This window comes from Lipophrys pholis, assembly GCF_963383615.2.
Source record: "Lipophrys pholis genome assembly, chromosome: 21".
In the NCBI taxonomy this organism is placed as follows: domain Eukaryota; kingdom Metazoa; phylum Chordata; class Actinopteri; order Blenniiformes; family Blenniidae; genus Lipophrys; species Lipophrys pholis.
Window position 1 is genome coordinate 1,374,955 of NC_137649.1, and position 26,418 is coordinate 1,401,372.

General features: G+C 44.4%; 1 protein-coding gene across 3 annotated transcripts in view; it reads right to left on the bottom strand.

The window, feature by feature from the left end:
- Positions 1-24,233, bottom strand: part of map3k7 (mitogen-activated protein kinase kinase kinase 7) — a 31,784-nt gene extending 7,551 nt beyond the window's left edge. The window contains exons 1-14 of one of the 3 annotated variants that reach the window (XM_080490107.1): positions 24,038-24,233; positions 21,425-21,544; positions 21,220-21,330; positions 18,566-18,631; positions 18,438-18,483; positions 17,458-17,596; positions 14,688-14,812; positions 9,540-9,668; positions 9,120-9,250; positions 8,511-8,592; positions 8,171-8,301; positions 7,031-7,178; positions 6,405-6,485; positions 2,576-2,643 (exon numbers count right to left, since the gene is read on the bottom strand). In XM_080490107.1, the coding sequence (XP_080346233.1) occupies positions 2,576-2,643; positions 6,405-6,485; positions 7,031-7,178; positions 8,171-8,301; positions 8,511-8,592; positions 9,120-9,250; positions 9,540-9,668; positions 14,688-14,812; positions 17,458-17,596; positions 18,438-18,483; positions 18,566-18,631; positions 21,220-21,330; positions 21,425-21,517 (1,350 nt within the window). In that variant the 5' untranslated portion in view covers positions 21,518-21,544; positions 24,038-24,233. Of the gene's footprint in view, positions 1-2,575; positions 2,644-6,404; positions 6,486-7,030; positions 7,179-8,170; positions 8,302-8,510; positions 8,593-9,119; positions 9,251-9,539; positions 9,669-14,683; positions 14,813-17,457; positions 17,597-18,437; positions 18,484-18,565; positions 18,632-21,219; positions 21,331-21,424; positions 21,545-24,037 lie in introns of all 3 variants that reach the window. The other 2 variants (XM_080490106.1, XM_080490108.1) reach the window with 2 other exon arrangements.
- Between the last annotated feature and the right edge of the window lie 2,185 nt (positions 24,234-26,418).

A 26,418-nucleotide genomic window follows, 5' to 3' on the forward strand; every position in this document is an offset into this window, starting at 1 on the left:
ACCACTACGTCACCTAATAACCACTACGTCCCCTAATAACCACTACGTCACCTAATAACCACAACGTCCCTTAATAACCACGTCAACATCCCCTAATAACCACTACGTCCCCTAATAACCACTACGTCCCCTAATAACCACTACCTCCCCTAATAACCACAACGTCCCCTAATAACCACAACGTCCCCTAATAACCACTACGTCCCCTAATAACCACTACGTCACCTAATAACCACGTCAACGTCCCCTAATAACCACAACGTCCCCTAATAACCACTACGTCCCCTAATAACCACAACGTCCCCTAATAACCACAACGTCACCTAATAACCACAACGTCACCTAATAACCACTACGTCACCTAATAACCACTACGTCCCCTAATAACCACAACGTCCCCTTATAACCACAACGTCCCCTAATAACCACTACGTCACCTAATAACCACAACGTCCCCTAATAACCACTACGTCCCCTAATAACCACAACGTCCCCTAATAACCACAACGTCACCTAATAACCACAACGTCACCTAATAACCACAACGTCACCTAATAACCACTACGTCACCTAATAACCACTACGTCCCCTAATAACCACAACGTCCCCTTATAACCACAACGTCCCCTAATAACCACTACGTCACCTAATAACCACTACGTCACGTCACCTAATAACCACAACGTCACCTAATAACCACTACGTCCCCTAATAACCACTACCTCCCCTAATAACCACAACGTCAACGTCCCCTAATAACCACTACGTCACCTAATAACCACTACGTCCCCTAATAACCACTACGTCACCTAATAACCACAACGTCCCCTAATAACCACAACGTCACCTAATAACCACAACGTCCCCTAATAACCACTACGTCCCCTAATAACCACTACCTCCCCTAATAACCACAACGTCAACGTCCCCTAATAACCACTACGTCCTCTAATAACCACTACGTCACCTAATAACCACGTCAACGTCCCCTAATAACCACTACGTCCCCTAATAACCACAACGTCCCCTAATAACCACAACGTCCCCTAATAACCACTACGTCCCCTAATAACCACTACGTCCCCTAATAACCACTACGTCACCTAATAACCTCTACGTCCCCTAATAACCACAACGTCACCTAATAACCACTACGTCCCCTAATAACCACTACGTCACCTAATAACCACAACGTCACCTAATAACCACAACGTCACCTAATAACCACTACGTCACCTAATAACCACTACGTCCCCTAGTAACCACAACGTCCCCTAATAACCACAACGTCACCTAATAACCACTACGTCCCCTAATAACCACAACGTCCCCTAATAACCACTACGTCACCTAGTAACCACTACGTCCCCTAATAACCACTACGTCACCTAATAACCACAACGTCACCTAATAACCACTACGTCCCCTAATAACCACAACGTCCCCTAATAACCACAACGTCCCCTAATAACCACAACGTCCCCTAATAACCACTACGTCACCTAATAACCACTACGTCACCTAATAACCACTACGTCACCTAATAACCAGAACAATCAGGGACTAGAAGCTCGGGTGGAGCTGCAGAAGCTAGAAGCAGGCGGAGCGGGGCCATAGACCTATAAAACTAGAGTTATATATAGTAGTTTATGTGTTTATGTGCAGAAGTCTACTTCTACATTTCTATGTGGTCTGTCTTCTGTGTGTTTGGTGAGTCACAGCGCCCCTAAAGGCCTGGCATGTGTACTACATGGCCTGAAGCCTCGTGTTGAGCCGTGTTCATAGTGAGGTGTGGACGGAGGTTTGGGAGAAGGACAGGGAGGACAAAGATCGTTTTATCGTCGTGTGGATGTTCCTCAGTTTACAACAACTAAAGAGAAAGAGAAGAATTTTGATTCAATAAGTGAGTTTTACAATAATTTCTAGGTAAACAAAGCTTCTGCCAAAAATACACTATTGAGTATCTTTGCAATAGTAATGTAAGTATTAGATCAGGAAAGTATCGGTATCGGCCGATACTCAATTCTGAAAAGTCGGATCGGTATCGGGGGCAAAAAAGTATGATCAGGATGTCCCAAATAATTATGAGACATTTCAGTGTCTGTATGTTGACGTTTGCTTTAATGGACGTGCAGTGGACATGTGGGCCACATACACACACATACACCCTTCAGAGCTGATGGGAAACTAAAGGTGGATGAACGTCGGCGCTGCGGCTGCCACTTATTACACCAGTTTAAACATTTGTGAAGATCAATATCTGACCTGTGAGAATGTCTCTGTTGCTGCCTGAAACAGTTTGATGTAATTTACCTTGTGCTCTACTCTAAAAACTCACTCTCATGTGAACTGAACACATGGAAGGTTGTTTTACGGGACGATGTGGACCTTTTTATGGTTCTACACTGAAGATGCAACGTCACACATATAAAAATGTCTCACTTCAACAGAAACAAATATCAGAACTTAATCGATTTTATGTTTGACCTGCTTTGTTTTTAATTCCAAAGCTCCTGCTGTCGGCTCGTCTGTCAGCTTTTGAGTTTTGAGATGAAGAATGTAGTGAGTGTCTCACCTGGCCCGTCTCGCTGCAGATTCCCGGCAGGTCCTGCACCGAGCGACGCCTCTGGGAGTCACAGGAGGCTGTGGACAAACCAAGGGCAGAATGAGGACCATACGGACTGAACCTGAGCGACACCGTGACCCTCTGGACCGGATCCTTCTTGGAACGCTGATGCATCCAAACTGACGCTTCACCTTTATCCACGTTTAACAGAACCACAATCACAAGAAAAACACAGAGAAGACTAAAGACAAAAACACACAAATGTTCAGCACCAAACATCCACGTCACTTCTTAAGAAATTATTATTCAAGGAAACGTCAGACTGAGCATAACGGAGACGTTTCCCTCTGAGATTATTAAAGTATTTCTACTCTGTTCCGTTTGGATTTATTGGATCATTACTGATCAATCATGAAAAACAAAAACAGAAAACTCACTTTGCTGGATATATATGATATATCGTTTCAATGATCATTTTTAAAAGATGTGAACTATCTGAACTAAGACTGACCGTTGGACTATTTTCGACTTGAAGTCACATGACAGTAAAGAAACTTTCCTGGAGGAAGATGCTCTTTAATCTGGAACCAGCGAGCAGAAACGTGTCCTGCTTTAAGCAACAATAGCATTAGCCTGTGACCACAGTACCTGCTATTAGCATTAGCCTGTGACCACAGTACCTGCTATTAGCATTAGCCTATGACCACAGTACCTGCTATTAGCATTAGCCTGTGACCACAGTACCTGCTATAAGCATTAGCCTGTGACCACAGTACCTGCTATTAGCATTAGCCTGTGACCACAGTACCTGCTATAAGCATTAGCCTGTTACCACAGTACCTGCTATTAGCATTAGCCTGTGACCACAGTACCTGCTATAAGCATTAGCCTGTGACCACACCACCTGCTATTAGTATTAGCCTGTGTGCCCAGCACCTGCTATTAGCATTAGCATCCCTTCCCATGAGCAACAGGATAAAACTAGCAATGCAACAGAAACATCTCAGAAGAGAAACTGACTGAATAGAAACGAGTAAACGTGGTGATAAGAAATGTTCTAAATGACAGTAAATGAGCACATTCTGTTCTCCGGTCCAGCTGAGAGACGTAACAAAGAAAAGAAACATCTGAATGTCTGTTCTCACGTCATCTCATCACTCTTAAACCGATCACATTAGTAGATTTGATATATTTGGAGGGTTGGGATCACTTTAAAGAAAATACTGAGCATCTGTGCTCTTGGGAGGAAACCTGGAACACGTCTTGTTTAAATGAACTTTCCTGTGAACAGATGATCAATGAAGATGGAATCAGTCTGATCAGTTCACTGGTGACTCTCCACCTCCAGTTTAAAGACGCTTCACAAAAAAATAGCAGATGAAGTCATGTGTGTTTGGATCACTTTTTACTTTTCACAAGTTTTCATGATCTGCAGTGATGGTTTCACTCCGTAACCCCCCCCCCCCCCACACACACACACCATAATCACCAGTTTAGTTAAACGACGGCGGGTTTGGTTTTTATCTTATGTCAAAAAAATACATTTCTATAGTATATCAATAGATTTCCATTTTTAACTTGAGTCTATTTGCAAACGTCCAGAACATCTTATTTTGATTAGCATGTGGATGGAAAGGAATGAAAATCCTCCAATCATTAATATCCATGTGTAATCTCATGCAGTTACACCATCATACTTTTAGTTCCTGCCGACATGGTCAGAATGGAGATCAAATGCAAAACAAACTGAAAATATTGAGGCTTTTCCTTAAAGTTGCTGCTACATGAGCTCCATCAGGAGAATCAGTGTGTCCAGGTCTCCTGTACTAAAGTCCCTGAGTCACTAAAGCCTCTCATTCACGTCCCACAGATTGTCTCTCATCCTGAGCAGTTCCCACTTTGTTCATCAGGATCTCTTTTGTAATCACAGCTTTGACCCTCAATGTGAGGAAGATCTAAAGGAGTTAATGGACGTAAAGACAGAAAGAGAAAGGAAGGACATTAGACATGCGTTCTCAACATCCTCTAAGCATGAAGGGCAGAGAACTGCTGCAGCCAAGCTGGGAGGTGACGGAGGACAGGAGGGGCAGAAGCACGAGTTTGGGAAACTTTCTCATCTGTGTCACCTGAGCTGCATCTGGGTGAACCGAGGGCCTGGAGACAGTGAGACCAGATGAGAAAGTATGAACTCATGTTCTGCTCCAGCCAACCAAGAATCACAGAAAACAGACATGGAGCCACTCTGTTGTGTGTCGCTTCATGAACGGAGCATTCCAGCCCGTTTTGTTTCAGGAACACGACTATGAAGACTCTGAACACCAAACGTGACAATGATGAGGAGACAATAGGTCGTAAAATGACTGTTTTCAGTTCCAATCCTGAGTAAAATCTGATCTGACAGGATGTCTGCTTCCTTTGAGGGAGATCCTGGGACTGACCGTCATCTTATCTACTGTCCAGTCAGCTGCTGCTGGACTCCCAGGTGGAGAACAGTAAACACGAGCAGGTCGCTGGCAGACTCCACTGCTGGTTTCCACCTGCAGCTGATGTGAAGTCCTGGAACAAGTGGAGAGACTCTGAGTTCAAGGTGTTCGGACCACTCTACTCACGGTCCAGAAGACACTTGCAGATCCTCCACAAGGATCCTGTTGACTGGAAGGACAAAGTGTTTGATGGAATAAGTAGCTTTTCAAAGAGAGAACTGGAGGAGGCTCAGTTACTGGACTGAGGCTGCAGTCAGAGGATCAGTTCTCCAGAAGCAGAACCTTCAGCGGGTTAAACTGGGCTCAGGATGAGGAGCGTGTCAGAATGGAGGTTCAAAGTCCCTTCTGAGTCCCTGCATCATCCACCAGGAGGACAGAGTCCTCCCTGCTCACTTCTGCATGGAAATGCTGGTTTCAGTTAGCAACAGGACGTTCCACTGGTCCACCGTGTCAACAGGACGTTCCACTGGTCCACTGTGTCAAAAGAATATTCCACTGGTCCACTGTGTCAACAGGACGTTCCACTGGTCCACCGTGTCAACAGGACGTTCCACTGGTCCACTGTGTCAACAGGACGTTCCACTGGTCCACCGTGTCAACAGGATGTTCCACTGGTCCACTGTGTCAACAGGACGTTCCACCGGTCCACTGTGTCAACAGGACGTTCCACCGGTCCACTGTGTCAACAGGACGTTCCACTGGTCCACTGTGTCAACAGGACGTTCCACTGGTCCACAAGATGTTCCACTGGTCCACTGTGTCAACAGGACGTTCCACTGGTCAACAGGACGTTCCACCAGTCCACTGTGTCAACAGGACGTTCCACTGGTCCACTGTTTCAAAAGAATGTTCCACTGGTCCACTGTGTCAACAGGACGTTCCACTGGTCCACTGTGTCAACAGGACGTTCCACTGGTCCACTGTGTCAACAGGACGTTCCACTGGTCCACTGTGTCAACAGGGTTGAACAGAGTCCAGTGACAGAAGGGATGAAGAAGAAATAAAGAGGAATTGATTTTGTTTTTCCTGATGTAATAAAGCTTCTGATGTTGAGACACTAGATTTTGGTTTGTTGCTGTGAACAAGAATTCTAACAAGGTTTCTGTCTGAATGTGAACAAACTGCAGGTTTGTTTATGAGAATCTCGTCTTTTAAGATGCATCTACATCATGTTTGAGTCTTCATAGTCCTTGTTCCTTTAATACCGGCAGACACACAGACCAATCAGAGTTTGAGGATATTATGACAATGTCGCGACACGCAGCAGAGCGCAGCCATGCCAGAGGACAGGAAGCCACGGGCTCACGCCAAACCACCTCCACCCGGTGACCAGGACGCCCAGGGGCCGCTGATACCTGTGACGACGATCTTGGGGACATCCAGAATGGTTCCAAAAGATGCCGTTTTACGGTGGCCTCGTCTATACGGGGGGCGTGCTGCGAAAACACACATACACACACATACAGCTGCAGACACGAAAACAAGCATGCGGACTGAGACAGGACAGGAGGGGGTGGCAGGGGTTGGGGGGGGGGGCCGCACTGTGGGGCCACACACATGCAGACAACAGAACATGCACCCTCTCCCTGGTTTCCATCCCAGGAGCGGTTGCGAACCGGCGGCCAGCAGCTGGAGACATTCACAGCCGTTTGGATAAAATAATGTTGACAAGGCGAGGCGAGGACGGAGGGTGGTGACGCTTCAAACAAACTGTCTTCATCTTAATGTGAAACACTTTAATGTGAAGGGGAACTAAAACTAGGGCGCTCAGAGGCTCTGCTGTGTTCTGTAGGAGGAGAGATGGTTCTTCCCGTCAGTGCTCAGGGACGTCTGGATCGCAGAGGAACCAAGGTCCAGGGTAAAAATAAATATATAAATATATAAAATTAAACAAAATAAAATACAATACTGGACTTTCTAAAGGACTCATCCCAACGATTAAGTCTGCCTGCTGCTTTGAGCAGCTCTGCTCTGCCGTTACCTGTCGGAGCGAACGGCATCTTGGGCTCCAAATCGGAAAGGTCGGCACTCATTCGTTTGCTGTCGGACGAGGCCAGGCACTGTGTCCGTGCTGGCAGGCTCTCAACACTGCCCCCTCTGGACAGAGGCAGCGTTCTCAGTGGGTCTCCCTGGAACAGCAGCAGGAAGAAGACAGACTGAAACGGATGCTTTGATTGATCCATCACTGATTTCAATCACTTTGTACCAATGTGCATTACATATCATATTGGTATAAATATCGATGTTTTCAGAGTTTTAGGAGCTGCAGCAACAGGAAATAGCTGCTGGAAATATATATATATATAAGTGCACTCAAAAAGAACACATTAATTTAATTAATTGATTTGAAAAGTTTAACTCGCTAAACTGTTTTTTGTGTAATTAACGCAGTTTTGTTTCCTTTCGTTGTGTTTTTTAACTCCCTTACCAGAGCAGCAGCACGAGCAGCGTCTCTGGCTGCAGCACTGTGACTCCAGAACAGCTTACTACCGAGTTGAATAATGTTAAAGCAGAAAGTTTTACTTTAAAAAGTTTCCTGACGGCTGATTGAGAAAGTAAAAGTTATTAGTTTTACTTTGTAAAGCCGAATTAACGACCACAGAAGTAATCTCTCTCTCCCTCCCTCCCTCTCGTGTGGATATTACACCATATTATCGTCACTTTGTTCATGTAATAAGTTTACAACTTTGTTTCTAGAAATATTAATATTTCCAAAGTGGTGGAGCTGCACTCTAACATAACCCAGACTGATGTTCGATGTTTATTAATTAATTTATGTTTTTATTATTTTGCTGATCTCTGAGAGAAACAGTTTCACCCAAAGCTAAAAGGAGGTTATAAAAATCGTCTTTGAATTTAAATATAGTCTCTGTGTGCTGAGTCGACATTAATTTAATGGTTTTCCCTGAATAAATATCCATTACAAGCTTCAGTCTTCAGTAGAACAATGCGATTAATCGTAATTAATTACAGAAAATTGTGCAATTAATTAGTAAATATTTTTTAATCGATCGAGCTTAACTTGCACCACACAGTCAATCAGAAGCTAACGGCTCATCTTTTACATAGAAAGTGCTGGAAACATTATCTGAACTCAGACAATATGTTTAATTAACTTTACCTTTGGTTTGAAATGAGGCGCAAACTGAGGCGTGATCTTGATAGTGTCGTTGCTCCCTTGTGAATCACTGTGCTCCATGTTAGCGTCACTTTTGTTGCTTGTGCTGGTGGCCGTGTATTCCACATATGAACCTGTTATTTCCCCCAAACACAGTACATGAGGGGTGTTCAGACTCAGCAGTGGTGAACAGTACTTCTTTCAAGAGTTTATATTATCATCACTACCAATGTGATTCCTGTGTGCTGGACTGTCAAATCAGCTTCAGCAATCCGTCACTAGAAGAACTAGATGCTCCTCTGATTTGCATGTCTTGTTTCAAGTTTATAAATAAGTGCTTTACCTGTACTGGTTGCAGAGTTGCTTTGTGCCTCATCTAAATACTGGTATGGATATTGCAGAGGTTCATCAAATCCTGGGAAGTACTGCAGGCAAAGAGAAGGTCAGTCAAGGTCCATTTAAACCACACCCTCACTCTGTTGTCAAACTGCTTCCACTTTGTTGCACGTGCTACAATTTTCTCTAAAGCTGAACAACTAAGGTCATTATGCTGAACACAATTCACTTTTGTTGTTCACTGTTTGTTTACATAACAACTGTGATTCAAGTCCCAAGACTTCGTTCAACATCTGCTTTGGTCTCTACGGTGTAAATGGTGATTGGCGCAAACAGCCGATATGATGAAGAGCAGCAGCTACCAGGCACTTCATTGGTTTACATCCTGCGTTTCCCTTTTTGCGTGTGTGTGGTTGCACGACAAAAAACACACCATCTAGTGGGCAGACGTGTAAACTACAGGGTCCCCACATGTATGGCGATCAATGTCAAACATTTTCACATGTGCATGGAACTTTACTGTCACGAAAAAATGGAAAACTACAGAGTGTGTTTCAGATTATTCCTGTGTAAACAGGCCCGATGTGCCTAATCCAGCCTCCTGCAGTGCGATTACCTTCATTAGATGAGTCATGATCTTCACTATCTCCTCCATCGAAGGCCGCTGAGACGGATCTTTGGACCAACAGCGAGTCATAAGACTCTCAATGGGCTTCGGCAAATTCTTGATTAATGGAGGTCTTGTTCCTGAATGTAACACAGAAAAGTAGTGACTGCTTGAGCACAGCGAGAAGGAACAACTTTTAACATCACAAGAGACCAGGAAAAGAAATGCTGCACATTCAGGCCAAATCTTCTGCCTCCTGTTGCCGTCGTCTGTAATGACTCCGACGGACTGAGAGGTAAAAATAGGAAACGTGTCCCCAGATGATATTAATGTTCCATCAACGCTCTCCTCCATGTGTCTCAAGGTGGGGATTAAACTGTGGAAGAGCTGCCAGGGTCTCTCACACACACACGCACACACACAACTCACCGTTGTGCACGGCCCACATAATGCGAAAAGCTGGTCCACCAATTTCATCAAAGGGCTTCCTGCGAGTGATCACCTCCCAGAGAATGATCCCCCAACTGAAGACGTCGCATTTCTCGCTGTAATTGCTGCCTGCAAGTAGAGAGGAAAGCCACAATAACACTTAGCTCCTTCTTAAACCGGTGTGTGTGTGTGTGTGTGTGTGTGTGTGTGTGTGTGTGTGTGTGTGTGTGTAATTCTCAGCGGCCTGTTTGAGATGAGAGAGCAGGGTAACGGCCGGGAAGAGAGCGCAGCAGCTTTTATCTCCTCTCTGCTTCTTGAATGAGGAGGATGAAAACAACGGAGCATTTTTTCTGCGGGAAACTCTCCTGTGCTGCTTAATTATCCGGCCTGGTGTTGCAGGATATAAGCGCTCATCACACGTCTATTTAAAGTTGCTGCGCCGGCGTGTTGTGGCAGCACGCGGATTGCTAATGAGCTGCATAGAGTTCAAACTGAGGGCAGGAGTGAGTCGTTTATTTGCAGTGGGGTCTTGTCTTTCCAGAAAAACAAGAAAAAAAACAAGATAATGACGAGGCGTTATTCATTAATTCAGCTTCCCTCCTGCACTTATATTCCTCATCATGTAGAGATGCATTAGGGCTGCTGGCTGAGAGAACACAACGCTGTGGCCTCCTGGGGGGAAATAAAGCCGACGTGTTCATCTTCGGGCTGAGCATCAATAGAGCAGGAGAACACGGCGGCTCGTGATGAATCAAGAATGAATGTGAGCAAAGAGCCGAAGTGAAGCTATGGGCAGGGTGGACGAAGCGGAACCAGGCAGTCTGTGGTGATACTGTGGACTTTAAGGAGATTTCTGGCTCATCTTCACTCATTTCAGTTCTGGAGGTCAGTCCCAACACATCCTGAGCACCGGAGTGAGTCAACGAGCTGCTCTGTCTCACCTCAACATCCAGGTGGAAGAGAACATGGAGCGTCACTGCTCTGGCACACCAGCTTTGAATAACCTAATCTATCAAATAAGATAGATATAGAAGGAATATAACAAAGTACACATACTTTATTACTGTAAGAAAGTACATTTTTCACGTCTCTGTATTTTGCCTAAGTAAAACTCATAGAGCCTATTTTTTTGACTTTTATTCCATAACATTTTGCAGTTATTATCCGTACTACTCCACTAAATGTATAAAATGCACCTCGTTATATTTTATGATTGATCAGTCACCAAAACGTCTCCACAAGAAATACTGGTTATGTTTCTCCCTTGGACGTTTAAACCAATCAGGTGCTGTCAGCAGAGCGTCCATTTGGCAGAGGCAGTAGTGATGTCAAAAACCATATTCAGTATTGTAGCGATCGTGGAGCAATGCACCATGGGAGTTCAAGGTGTTGAGAGGTTAAATGTCATTATTGTGGTTTATTTTAATGTTACATTATTATCAGTGATTTAATGGAGTGATTCTCAACCAAGGAGGGGCTGCAAGCGCCAACTACTGGGCGGCACAAATCTTTCAGTTCTGCTTCAGTGGCCCGCAAGAGCCGGGTTCCCATCACTTGGGGCAGTGATGCATCATTAAGTTGTTGGACACAGTCCAGTAAACAGCAGAACAAGAAGCAAGATGTAAACATCACTGACGTGATGGAGAGGTTTTTAAATCAAAAAAAAGATGAAAGTGACGCCACCCCATCATCAAAGGTGAAATATGTCCCGAAGTACAACCATGACTTTATCGAGTTGGGCTTTGTGGTAGCGAGGCAGAGCCAATGCTTACTGGCCACTTTTAATGACAAGTGCATTGTGGGAAGTGGATGTAGCATGTGTAGTTTTTGTTGTTCCGCTGCGCTCCGGTGTTAAACTGCAGGTGTGTGTGTGAAATGACCGCGTTAGTCCGGCGGGTGTTAAGTGGATTAAAGAGCCACAATTTTACAACCACTGGCGTCTTCTTTGTCTCCCTCCATCCAACTCCACATCAGAATCGGCCCGACAGTCAGTTTTAGTTACCAGCAGACACGAGCCACAAGTGAGTGAGTGAAGCTTGGTGTTGAACCTGACTTCCTGACTACGGTTGGGATGATAACCTGGAAGGAAGGTAACAGACGTCACTAGCACTGCACCGCCGCTGGATTTACCACAGCATTTTATTGATCAGAATTTCTCTCAGTTTTTTGAGTAATTAAATCAAAATATTTGGGGATTTCTGATATTTCTTTGTGTTAATATTGACTTCAGCCTTTATATATGTTGTTGTAGGAATCTGACTTGTTATATTTGCTCTCCTGTTCAGTGTTGTATGTGAAGGTTTACGTACACAAGACAAAGAAATGTTTTTGAGATCATCACAGTGAACCATATCAATTATTTTACAAGGTTTTACCTTGTTAATCTAAGTGGACTTGATTTAGTTATTGAATACAAATCAAACCAAGACTGGGATCAGTTGAACTGAAAGCATTAATACTGCATTTAAATGAGCCCCGGGGATAAAAAGGTTGAAAACCTTGTTTTAATGTGTTTTGTGGTTTAGTAAATGGAATGTTTTCACGACCTTGAGTGAGGAGTGTAGTGTGATTGATGTCCTCCTGCCACAGTGTTGCTGTTCTGTGTGTCAAAATAAAAGCCTCTGCCAGTTGCAGTGGGCAAGAAAGAGAAGTTTTCCTTTAGCGTCATTCTTCCAACGCCGCTCGCCACAATATGGACCCAGAGACTGAGCCCCTGAGTCGAGCCACCCTTGGGCCTTATTTATAGGAAAAGTTTAAATATTGAGGCTCCATGATTCATGACATTTCAAGAGTCTCAACTGTCTGCCTCAAAGAAAATAACTCCTGCCTTCAAATCTGCACTCATATTCAGCTAAGCAAAGCTTTTACTATGATAACTTATTAGTTTCTCGAGCTTATACATGTTTGTCAAGGTTATATTCATTTTGCGTACTGACACTTTTTCTGGTTTAACAGAAATGATCTGACCCTTTAGCAGCAGCTCCGTCTACAAATCAATCCTTCATAAAGTTGCATCACTATTAGAACAACAGTCTCAACCTGTCGGTGATAAAAAATACTTCAGTGAAGGTAACTTACCATGTCAACTCTGGATGTATAGTTTTTTTTTTTATAATGGAGCAAACAAGAGTCTAATGTCTTGCTTTGAATAGATTTACAATAAAAAAAAATCATTTGAAGATATAACCTTTTTCTTTATTGTCCTCTTTATTACCTAAAAGGGTATCACAGACCCACACTGTGTGTTTTATTGAACTACAGGCCTGGACATTTGGAGACAACCCGTTGTGTGAGTACTTTTACTTTAAATAATAAAAGTACATTTAAAAGTAAGTACTTATTTACTTTTACTTAAGTGTATAGTTTGCTGGTAGTTCTATTTAAGTACTGAGCTTCAGTACTTTCTCCACAAAAGGTCTTTGATCATTCGAAATGGAGCAGGTTATATCATTTATTGACTTTATGCAATTCGACCTTACTGTTTTCTCTATATTTGAAAAATGAATTCCTATCAATCATTTCTATTGTTATAGATTAAGAGGTCAAATGAATACTGAGTAGGACGACATGACCACAATCAGTGTGTCTCTGAATCATTTCAGCAAGTTGTTGACTTTTTTCTGTTTCCGCCTGCATGAGTTCATAATGTTCTGATATGTTGAGTTTTCTGATCCACAGAGTGACGTGTACATTAACGTGTGTACACACACACACACACACACACACACACACACACACACACACACACACAGACAGACAGACAGACAGACAGACAGACAGACAGACAGACAGACAGACAAATTGTCCCGATTCTTATGCAACATTCAGACAATTTTTATCTGAGAAACTTCTGTTTTTGTTATAAGGTGTCGCGGTTTAACAGCAAGGAGGCCAAATAGGATATTCTGCATGCATAATTCATCAAAAGTATTTTTCCCCAAAAGTATCTGCTTCAATTTATTTTTAATAACTTGTGTGCAGGCCCAATTTAAATATGATTTGCACATTTAAATGGTGCGTGGACAGGGAGGGAGGAGTCGGGTACTCCAATATGTGCACTCACTTCCATGTTGACCAGGATGTACAAAGAAAAGTGCTCGTATTCACACGTACACACAGTTTCATATATCTGGACGTTTTTGTGCATACGTTTTCTTGATTTGAGCGTTTGCCATTTTTCAGTAGGCGATCCACTGAAGTCTTTGTACATGAGGCCCCTGGTCTGCACACTTCCAATGCTCAACATTCAATATCAAGGCTCATCAGCGTCTGATCTTCCTGCGGAGGCTAAAGAGATCTCATCTGAGCTCATCAGTCCTCACCGCTTTCTACAGCAGAGCCACACAGAGTGCTAACCAGTCTCTGACCAGCAGCAGTGTCTCTGACCAGCAGCAGCGTCTGACCACCAGCCACGTCTCTGACCAGCAGCAGCGTCTCTGACCAGCAGCAGCGTCTGACCACCAGTCGCGTCTCTGACCAGCAGCAGCGTCTCTGACCAGCAGCAGCATCTCTGACCACCAGCCACGTCTCTGACCACCAGCAGCGTCTCTGACCACCAGCCACGTCTCTGACCAGCAGCAGCGTCTCTGACCAGCAGCCGCGTCTCTGACCAGCAGGCATTAAAGAGAGTGGTGAGGGCCACAGAGAAGATCATTGGGGTCTTGCTGCCACCAATAAGGGATTTAGCAGAGAAATGTTGCCTATCAGGGGCATCGAGGATCACCAACAGCCCCACTCACCCTGCCCGTGGACTGTTTTCTGTCCTCCCTTCAGGCAGGAGAAACCACAACATGAGGTGTAAAACTGTCAGGTTCAGGAACAGTTTCACCACCGTCCATCTTATAAACAGAGGACTGGAAATATAGACACTCTTGATTGCCTTTCACATGTACAATTACCATGGGACATGTGCAACAACTTCTTATTTCTTCATCTGTTTTTACTTATTTATTATGATGCACGGCACTACCGCACCAGTATTTATAACTGTTTTTTATCTGAACTCGGCTGCTTTTTAAGTTGTGTGTATGTGTTTTTATCACTGATCCTGCATCGCCATTTTGTTCTGCAGTGCATCGCTGAAAATGTTCCTGAACAGACTCACTTTAAAAAGTTTCTGTAAATTAGCATTAACCCCGTCAGACTCGCCTTCGAATACTTCTGGAGCCATCCAGGCAGCACTTCCTTTGTTGTTGGTCATGTGGGTCTGAATGTCACATGCTGTTCCAAAGTCACAGATCTTCAGGACCGTACCTCCTGCCACCAGGAGCAGGCTGAAACACAAGACATGGAGCCATGTTAGAGCTAGATCTTCAAAAAACAAACATCAGGAGTACAGGATAAATCTTGTGCCAGTAGGAAGTGAGTTTAAATCTGATTGGTCTCATTTTAAATTTAATCTATTGGTTTGAGTGTGTATCACAATGAAATTGAAACTGAATATCATCAAATTGAAAAATGGTAACTTACTAACAGCAACAACAGATGCTAAATGTAGTTGGTTAAGAGGGAAACTAGTTAATTCGAAACCCCGGCTGCCGGGGGCCAGCAATGATCACATCAGCCCATCATTTGTATTGGAGGTGGAACCTGTAACCTGAAGTGAAGAACGTAAAGCTGTCATAAAATAGACTTCTTCCTATCTGCGTTTGACTAGTTTTGCCTGACACCAGGTCCCGTGAATCTGAAAAGTGAGAATGAATTATGGAGCTGAATCTTTCAATTGAATGAAATACAGTTTTAATTTGATTGTATTACACATTCAAACCAATTGATTCAATTTCAAATGATACCATTGGGATTCAGATTAAAAGGGCTCATATTATCTAGCTTTTCAATACTTTCACATGGTCTCATTGGTCCATAAACCTTGTATTCAAATTTTATTGCCCCAAATCCAGGCATTCCTTGATTTTCCTCATTTGAATATTGGATCATAGGAGCTACATTCAGAATCTGCTGTGTCTGTGTGAGCTGGACTGGCTCCGCCCACACATGCCCATCTTGGGAAGAGGAGGAAGTACTTCCTCTCGTGGTGCCATGTGCCAGAGCAGAGCTGCCTAATTGTGGGAGGAGTCAAAGGGAGGGCCTACCTTGATTGGGATTGGCTAAACCCCCGATGACACTATAAAGGGTTTGATTTCTGATTGGCTGCTTGGAGCAACACACTTTTTAAAAACTGAAACAAGCCAGGGAGAGAGAGGACAGACTGAAACTGCACCACAGCTACTTCACAACAGGTTTGAAAATAAGCACCTGAAGGTGGAAACCCTCGGCAGGTTAACCATGCTGTTATGGTGTGATTTTATATAAGGTATATCCAGAAACAAACACACGGGTGTGTGAGTTGGAGGGGAGTGTGAGGTGGTGGAGACGAGTGTGTGAGGTGGAGGGGAGTGTGAGGTGGAGAGTAGTGTGTGAGGTGGAGAGGAGTGTGAGGTGGAGAGGAGTGTGTGAGGTGGAGAGGAGTGTGAGGTGGAGAGGAGTGTGTGAGGTGGAGGGGAGTGTGAGGTGGAGAGGAGTGTGTTAGGTGGAGGGGAGTGTGAGGAGACCAAGGAGTGTGTGAGGTGGAGGGGAGTGTGTGAGGTGGAGAGGAGTGTGTGAGGTGGACAGGAGTGTGTGAGGTGGAGAGGAGTGTGTGAGGTGGACAGGAGTGTGTGAGGTGGAGAGGAGTGTATGAGGAGGTGGAGATGAGTGTGTGAGGTGGAGGGGAGTGTGTGAGGTGGAGAGGAGTGTGTGAGGTGGAGGGGAGTGTGTGAGGTGGAGAGGAGTGTGTGAGGTGGAGGGGAGTGTGAGGTGGAGAGGAGTGTGTGAAGAGACCGAGGAGTGTGTGAGGTGGAGAGGAGTGTGTGAAGAGACCGAGGAGTGTGTGAGGTGGAGAGGAGTGTGTGAGGAGACCAAGGAGTGTGTGAGGAGACCAAGGAGTGTGTGAGGTGGAGAGGAGTGTGTGAAGAGACCGAGGAGTGTGTGGTGGAGAGGAGTGTGTGAGGAGACCAAGGAGTGTGTGAGGTGGAGACGCGTGTGTGAGGAGACCAAGGAGTGTGTGAGGTGGAGGGGAGTGTGAGGTGGAGAGTAGTGTGTGAGGAGGTGGAGAGGAGTGTGTGAGGTGGAGGGGAGTGTGTGAGGTGGAGAGTAGTGTGTGAGGTGGAGAGGAGCGTGTGAGGTGGAGGGGAGTGTGAGGTGGAGAGGAGTGTGTGAGGTGGAGGGGAGTGTGTGAGGTGGAGGGGAGTGTGTGAGGTGGAGAGGAGTGTGTGAAGAGACCGAGGAGTGTGTGAGGTGGAGGGGAGTGTGTGAGGTGGAGGGGAGTGTGAGGTGGAGAGGAGTGTGTGAGGTGGAGGGGAGTGTGTGAGGTGGAGAGGAGTGTGTGAAGAGACCGAGGAATGTGTGAGGAGACCAAGGACTGTGTGAGGTGGAGACGAGTGTGTGAGGTGGAGACGAGTGTGTGAGGAGACCAAGGAGTGTGTGAGGTGGAGAGGAGTGTGTGAGGTGGAGAGGAGTGTGTGAGGTGGAGAGGAGTGTATGAGGAGGTGGAGATGAGTGTGTGAGGTGGAGGGGAGTGTGAGGTGGAGAGTAGTGTGTTAGGTGGAGGGGAGTGTGAGGAGACCAAGGAGTGTGTGAGGTGGAGAGGAGTGTGTGAGGTGGAGAGGAGTGTGTGAGGTGGACAGGAGTGTGTGAGGTGGAGAGGAGTGTATGAGGAGGTGGAGATGAGTGTGTGAGGTGGAGGGGAGTGTGTGAGGTGGAGAGGAGTGTGTGAGGTGGACAGGAGTGTGTGAGGTGGAGGGGAGTGTGTGAGGAGACCGAGGAGTGTGTGAGGTGGAGAGGAGTGTGTGAGGAGACCGAGGAGTGTGTGAGGTGGAGAGGAGTGTGAGGTGGAGAGGAGTGTGAGGTGGAGAGGAGTGTGAGGTGGAGAGGAGCATACTTGGGTGGCTTGAGGTCCCTGTGAATGAGAGCCTTTGGCTTCATGCCATGGAGATAGGCGACGCCCTGGGAACACTGTAAACACCAGCTCATGGCATGGGAGGCAGTGTAATAAGGGAGAGGCTCAGCACCATGCAGCACTGTGGACCAACAAGAGAGCAGCAGTCACAAACAGCAAACCCACACACACAATTCACACACCAATGAAATCAACGTTCTGGTGCCACAGCGGAGAGCTCTCAACAATTTTGATGGAGATTGAGAAAAACACATACACAATATATAGAGATATTTATATATGTGGGGTGAATAAGGGAGCAGAACGACATCCGACAGTGAGGAGAGTTGTCTGTGTACAAATACTTAGATTTGTACACACAGATTGAAAACATTTAATGTGCCATTTGCTCTGTTTACATCGTCTGCAGGGATTGGTCAATGCTCACTAACAAAAAGTTCATGTTATTATTGGAATTTCAATACTACCTTTAGTATTACTTATTAACAGTGATCTTTCTCTTGACCCTAATTTGTACCAGCTGTGACGAAGCCCTTTTGTTTTTCCTCTCTTTAGTTTGTGAACTTTCTTGATTTTGGTCATTGTGGTGCTGTTGACTAAAACCTAAAAGAATCAATGCCGTCATTTAAAATAGGTAAATGAGTTCATCTTCACACAGAATCTCTATCTTTTTAAATCTTTATTTCGTACATACAAACAAAAACAAATGAAAAATATTCAGATGAATAAAATAAAAGTAAAAGAAACAACACAATCCACATTTGTATGAAGGAAAAGGAGTAGGTAGAAGTAGAAAAAACCTATTTACTGTCCAACTATTCAGCTATTCAACCCATGTGAACTCTCTTCCATTGTTTCTTCACTAAAAACATAAATACTGGATGAAAGATAGAAAGACTGTGAAGGGGACCGCTTATTGTGTCTGCTCGTTTCCCACCAGCCGCCCTGCGGTTCAGACTCACCGTTGTACAGCGATCCTCCTTCAGCATACTCCATCACAAGGCAGACCTGAGGGGGACAGAGGACATGAAACCCTGCAGGACGTGGACGCTGCAGACTGCACGGGAGCTGAACATTGAGGGGAACTTACGGGACTATTGCACGAGCCGTACAGCTTGACAATGTTGGGGTGGTTGACTCGTGAGAGCTGCCGGAGCTGCAGACAGTCAAACAAGCACTTCATCAGTCACTCTGTCACGGGACCCTGCTTTCACTGGACCACCTCAATTCTTATATACATGAACCCATCCATTTATCTTTGAAGCAGCTTCATCCACCGTTGATAATCCAGCTGCTGACTCTGTGTTCAGACAGGTCGCTGATCCACCATCCACAGAGGAAATCCACACACGTAAAGGGATAACATGCAAACTCCACATTGAAAGGCCTCCAATCTTCTGACATCCAGCAAATCTCCATAAGGATGAATTTAAGGTTGGAACCTACAGCTAAAGCACTCTGCTGCAATTTACAGTAGATCTTAAAATGTTGAGTTACGTGCTGGATACAGTTCAATTGTTTTATCAACCATGAGCTGAAAGGAAAGCTGGTCCTGATGACTTCAAAAAGAAAACCACTTCACTGTTTCACCGATTCTGCCTTTCCCTTTGTGGAGAAGGACTTTAAAACTATGTCTTCACAAGTCTGGAGGCCGCTGCATAATCCCATAAGCACAAGAGGAAAAATTGGGGTGTGACGTCAGCCCAACATGTTTGTTTGGCAGGAAGGTTCATACTCCGAGAAGAAGCTGTGGAACTGGCAGGCCACGCCCCCTCACAGCAGGTACAGTTCTGTCAAGAAGCATTTTAAACTTTCAGCAGCACAGCTTTTTTCTTGCTTGAAATGTCGTCAGAAATAGGTTTTGCTGAACAGTCTCAGTTTGTGTCCAGACCGCGGTGTTGGTGAGTCGTGAGGCTCCATGCTAAATATGACTGATACACTCATTAGTGAGCTGGAACAGATACTTCAGCTGGGACCGTTGGCACAGCCCAGACAAATTTCTTCTGTCATAAGGAGCTGGCTGAAGAAAATGACGTCATTTTGTGTGGCAGGACCTTTCTTCTTGTTCGTGGAGTATGAATCGGCCTTCACAGAGTAACTGGGACTAGAGGTGTTAAGTGCCCTGAGGACAGACTGACGAGCTCAAGGCTTTCTGAGGGGGGGGGGGGCTCCAGCTGACCACGTCCTCTGTTGGTAGGTGTTTCCCTAAAGAGATCTTAAGCCAAACTCATCCAATGTAAGGCCCTGTGGGCTTCACTGGGCTCTGATGGACAAGCTGTGGAAAAGGAAGGGAATCAGCTCTGGTACCAAACGCATCCAGAAACACTTCCTTAAAGATGCTGAGTGGATTCAGACCAGCGCTCATGTTGTCACACAAACTAATTCTGTGTGAAAGGAAAGGATCTGTTCTCCTCCGGTCAGCTCACGGTTGACTTATTTCAGTCATTGATTAAAGTAACGTTCACCTTTACACTCCAAATTAGCCCGTTTTAAAGTCTTTAAAGACGGAAATTTCATTTCCATATAAACTTTGATTGTTTCTTAGCAAAACATGATCTTTTCTTCCCATTCCTCATTTTGGCTTGTCGACTCGTGGCATTTCCATATTCTTTTTTTCCGTCCAACATTCTTCTTGTAAAATTGTATGGACTGCATGGCTTTGTCTTGTTTTGTGTAATTTACAGTAAAATGTATAAAACTTTGACTGGTAAAAAGTGAATCTGTGGGTGTTCATGGGAGAGTCAGCACACAAACATCAGGGATGATTGACCGTCTCTCTTGTGTCGAACAGGAGGAACCAAATGAAATCAAACTGTATGTAGGCTGAAAAACATAAGCTGTGATACAGTTCTGCCACCAGCTACTAACAGCAGGTTCACAACCCGGGGGCCAGGACCCCCTTGTGGGGCCAGGACCCCCTTGTGGGGCCACTACTGATCCCAGGTGGACCTGGAGGATTTACAGTCATTCAGATTCAATTTTCAGAAGTCAGGACAAAAATAAAATGCTTAAAAAGCTTGTCATGTGCTATGGATGCAACAGTGTGTGTGTGTGTGTGTGTGTGTGTGTGTGTGTGTGTGTGTGTGTGTGTGTGTGTGTGTGTGTGTGTGTGTGTGTGTGTGTGTGTGTGTGTGGAGTTTAAAACTAACTGATTCCATGAAAACACATTTCTGCAAAGCCATTGTCATGTAAACCTAATAGTTCCACTGATTTTAGATTCTATTATCAACCATATTTCTTCAAATGCGTCACAACAATGTACAAGAGGTGAACATTGGAATCCTGGAAGCTTTCACATCTGCAGGAACGTAGAAGAAACTGGTAATGTGACAAACAAATCAATATCTTTTGATTTAACTTTGGACTCTAAATACGAGTATGTCTTGATGACTTTAGTTTGTAGCTGTGGTGAGATGATTCGGTGGTTTTTCTTACACCAACACACTGTGCAGACGAGCATCTGGACTACCTTTAAAAGGTGGACTCTCTTCCTACAGGAAGACATAGTGATGAATTAGGACTGTGGAGGACTCCTCTGTACACTACCAGGCTTTCAGATTCATTCATTTTATTAAGTCATGACAGTTTTAACATATTGCAGACTAAATTATATGAAGGTCCCAATCAAATGAATGGGAGTGTTAAAATGTTGCATCCAAACACAATTAATGGTGAAGAAAAGGATTTGATTGGCAGTTTTAACGTGATGAGAGTGAAACGTGTAGCGGGAGCCAGACAACGTACCTCCACTATGAAAGCTTTTCTCTCCGATTCGCTCTCAATGGTCTTGATTGCGACGTCTTTGCCTTTCCACTTGGCTTTGCAAACCACTCCAAAAGCTCCTCTGCCCACCACCTGGGAAGTAATGCAACAATTACCTCCAACAAAAGATGCAGGTTTGTTGAGTATTTAATACCGAATCAAGAGTAGAAAGATAACCAGAACCAACCTCCTCAACTTCAATATCATCATAGTTGATCTCCTCAAATGGATATCCAGGTGGTGTTTCAAGCATTTCGGCGGTTGGTAACGTTAGTGACATTACTCACTGAAGCCAGCTAGTCATTCACTGGAGAAAAGTCATTTCAAATATTTTAAATTTGAGGAAAAAAATCATTTAGCGCAAAGCAACAAAGGCATGATGAGTAATATATGCTACAAAGACACAACTGTACTACTGAGTGACATGTCCAAGAAAGACAAAATACATCAACTCGTGACAAAACTTCACCAGTACAGGTTGCATGGCCTGTCTCTCCCCGTCCTGGTCTGTTCCTGTCTCTCCCCGTCCTGGTCTGTTCCTGTCTCTCCCCGTCCTGGTCTGTTCCTGTCTCTCCCCGTCCCGGTCTGTTCCTGTCTCTACCCGTCCCGGTCTGTTCCTGTCTCTACCCGTCCCGGTCTGTTCCTGTCTCTACCCGTCCCGATCTGTTCCTGTCTCTACCCGTCCTGATCTGTTCCTGTCTCTCCCCGTCCTGATCTGTTCCTGTCTCTACCCGTCCTGATCTGTTCCTGTCTCTACCCGTCCTGATCTGTTCCTGTCTCTACCCGTCCTGATCTGTTCCTGTCTCTCCCCGTCCTGATCTGTTCCTGTCTCTACCCGTCCTGATCTGTTCCTGTCTCTACCCGTCCTGATCTGTTCCTGTCTCTACCCGTCCTGATCTGTTCCTGTCTCTACCTGTCCTGGTCTGTTCCTACCCGTCCTGGTCTCCACTTGTCCAGAGGTCTGTACTACGAAGCTGGATTTTCTCTTATCCAGATAACTTCAGGATTAACTCTGGTTTTCTGTACTACCACTCTTGCTCATTCCTCACCAGGATAAATCACCTGGTAACTTATAGTGAAAGTCTAACCTGCTCCGGAGCAGGTTATGTTCTGGATAAGAGGTCAGAGCTCCGCCTCCTGACCAATCAGATCTCTTGGAAAATACCCCGCTCATTCTTAAATGATGGTGATTGGTGGGCAAGTTCAGCTCTGAGCTGCAGCAGAGAGGAGATGATAAATTAATCTAGAACAATCTTTTTGACATAATAAAATAAATCCTGGTCTCTGAGGCTCTGAAGGAGGTTCTTGTTCTTGACTTGTTCCAGGTCTGTTTATCTCCATGAGGGTAGATCTGGAATAATGAGGTTCATGATCACACCTGACAGAACTGCAGAACCATGAATTTATGGAACCAGAACTACCCATGTTGTCATGGTGATGAATTAATATTCCAACAGGAAACACAAGAGAACCTCAGCTTCAGAACCAGTGATGGAGAACGTAAAGTAAAAGAAGAGCAGTGAGGAAGTTCTGCCTGGAACCGTTCTGCTGGAATAAAGTGAAAGTGAGTGATCACAGTGCTGTTCCTTTATATCACTGATCAATTAATCTGCTCTAATCTCACCGATCAATTAATCTGCTCTAATCTCACCAAGTCAGGAAGGTTCTGGTTCTGGCTGCAGCAGCAGTGTTGCTTTGAGCTGCAGGATGGGTTTGAATTCTTCATAATCTCAGAGATTAACTGCTCCTTCAGTAATCTGTAAACTGCTCTGGAGGGTTTCTCTGTGTGTGATTGGTCAGATGCTGCTAACTCCGCCCCTTTCATGTGAACCTGCACAGGTAGATCTGGGTTGAACTAGTGAGTTGATAACCTGCTTGGTAGGAACGGTGATCAGGATCCAGTGTCTGGATCAGTCAACCAGGAAACAGAGATCCTGGATATGTTGATCAGGGTCATAGTACAGGCCTCTGATCTGTTCCCGTCTCCACCTGTCCTGATCTGTTCCCGTCTCTACCTGTCCTGATCCGTTCGTGTCCTGATCTGTTCCTGTCTCCACCTGTCCTGAGCTGTCCTTGTCTCTACCCGTCCTGATCTGTTCTCGTCTCCACCTGTCCTGATCTGTTCCTGTCTCCACCTGTCCTGATCCGTTCCTTTCTCCACCTGTCCTCGTCTCTACCCGTCCTGATCTGTACCTGTCTCCACCTGTCCTGATCTGTTCTCGTCTCCACCTGTCCTGATCCGTTCCTGTCTCCACCTGTCCTGAGCTGTCCTCGTCTCTACCTGTCCTGATCTGTTCTTGTCCTGATCTGTTCTCGTCTCCACCTGTCCAGATCCGTTCCTGTCTCCACCTGTCCTGAGCTGTCCTCGTCTCCACCTGTCCTGATCCGTTCCTGTCTCCACCTGTCCTGATCTGTACCTGTCTCTACCTGTCCTGATCCGTTCCTGTCTCCACCTGTCCTGATCTGTACCTGTCTCTACCTATCCTGAGCTGTCCTCGTCTCCACCTGTCCTGATCCGTTCCTGTCTCCACCTGTCCTGATCTGTACCTGTCTCCACCTGTCCAACAGCGCTGTCAGCTCCTTTGACGCGGGCTAGCAGCTGGCTAACCGCGCAGCTCAGTGGAGCGGGAGTTCCTCTGATAATATCATAACATTAAGCTCATAAAGCTGTCTTTAAAGCTCCGTTACACACTCAGTATTGTCCGTGCAGTCGTACTTTAACGCAGGTTAAAAACATTGTAAACAGTCTGCCCGAGGCCTGCTGTTAGGCTAGCCTTAGCCCGGTGCTAACGGGATCTACCGGGAGTTTCCGCTCCAACGATCCGACTCTTCACAGTTGACTCGCGGCCAGCGCCGGCTCCGTGACCATGGGGGTATTTTCTCCTATTCCTGGGCGGTGAACCGAGGAAGCAGCCTCCCTCTGTCCACTTCCATAACTTTCCGGAGCTCGTCACAGCTGCTCTGCGAGCAGAGTATTTTTATTCTTCACAGGAAGTGAGTGTACCACTTAAATCTGTCCTCTTCTTTAATTCAGTCTCTTTTACTTTCCGCTTGTTAAAGTACAGAGAACATTAAAGTCGATTTATGTCTTGGTCATGAATTTTAATCATTGAATAAAAAGTAGCTTTTGTTGTGTTGAAAATTTGCATTGACTTGGTAAATTGCTCTTGTTTAACACACATTTCCATGAGAGTCAAAACATAGGAAGGAGAATAATTCTGATTCTCTTTACAGCTTTTTGACAGTATTTCTCTTATTTTATGAAACTTAACATACAAAGTGGTTCATTCAGTTATAATCAGCTGTGCATCCAAAAGTAACAATACAATGGAAATGATCAATGGCTTGTTTGTTGTCAGTTTTTTTCAGAAAGTAGCAAATGGGACTAATACGGGCTGTTTACACATGTTCCAAGTGACAACACCTGTCAGGTTCAAAGAAAAGTTCCACCTTAGGAGCCAGTATGAAGAACTGACGGTTGCATCATATACATGTATGAACTCTAAACCACGCTTACAGCTGTTTGAGGCGGTCATGAGCTCTGACTCCTAGTCGTGGCAATACTACATTAAGTTTCAACCATCCAAGTTCATGTTTAACTACATTAAAAAAAACTGTAGAACTTTCCTGTATATACCCATGACAACATTTGTTCATTTTAGGTTTTTATATTGAAGCTATTGTCATATCGTTGGCAAAATAAATAAACTGGCTTTTCCATAAACTCTTCATTTTCTTTTTCTTTTTTTGTGTTTCTTTATGTAAAACGTCTTTGAGAGCCCAAAAAAACACTATACTAGTTTGATGTAATACTATTATTAAAATACATCATTAATGACTGAACTGATTTGATGAGCATCAATGTTTAAGAGAAAGAGGTAGTTGGGCAGAGCATCATTGAATTGCTTGTGACAGTAATTAGTCCTGTAATGAGCTTTAAAACATTGCAGTTCTTTAAAAAGACATTTGTGTTACGATGACATGAGGTTATTGTGAAGCCTCTTTGTAATGTGAAACAAATATTTATACTCATGTGTTTTTAATGTACGCAAGTTATGTTTTACACGGATAGTACAATACACATTATTGACTTGTTTTTACCTTATTTGGCTATACTATCATATTTTGCCATTTCAAACACTAAGACCATAAATATAGTGGTGGCTGGCCAGTCGAGGGCGCCAGGGCGCCCCCCCTTCCCTGGGATCAAGAAGGATCTTTTTTTTTATTTTTAGATAAAATATATACTGTAATTTTGTCAAAATTTATTTTTGCCAACAAACTATCAATGGGCCCTGAATTGAACTGTATCCGCTTCATTTTCTATGGATAACCTTCAATAAAAGAGATTTTTTTATTTCTCCCTTTCTAGTCAAGTCACCTTTATTATAGACAATTTAAAACAGCTGTGGCTGAAGCCAAAGTGCTTCACATAATAGACAAAAATAAAAATTACAAAAGAAGAGTGAAAACAGCAAAATACAGTAAAACAAACAATAAGATTAACAACAATAAAACCAGGCACAGAGTCTCAAACACGGTTCAAAGCCAAGGAATAAAAATGGGTCTTAAGATTAGTTTTAGAAGTGGACAGTGGTGGTGGTGGTGGGGGGGGGGTTCCACCAAATACTGAGTGACTGACATGAATTAAACCAATCTGGGTTATTTGATGTCTGTGACGTGGGGCAGAGCTGCTTGGTGATTGGCTCCAGTGGATTCTGGTTTGTTCAGGTGTTTCTACCTGGTGTTGAGATGAAGACGACAAGCGGTGAGTTTGGATGAAAAGCTGCAGGTCAGGTTCAACTTTCTCCAGTAAAGTTATTTTTAAATTCTCACAAACAGAAATGTGTTGAGAATTTTGCAAATGTGTCCAGGTTTGTTAATGTTTATACATTTTTAGATATTCATATTTATTAATGACTGAAAACTCTTAAGAGCTTCAAAGAAGCACACAGTTTGTTTTGGTCATTCTTTTTTTTACTTTCTTTCAAAACATTGTGGAATGCTTTGAAAGATGGATTGATGTGTTGTTTGAAAATATGCCTGAGCCCCTATTCATTATGTTTCTTAGAATCACTCCTAAGGACCCTGCTAAGAACATTCTTTGCTGAAAGCTGCACTTAAAGGTTAGTTATCAAATGTCTCACTCGCACTTTCAGCGAAGTGTAGGACTGAATCTTA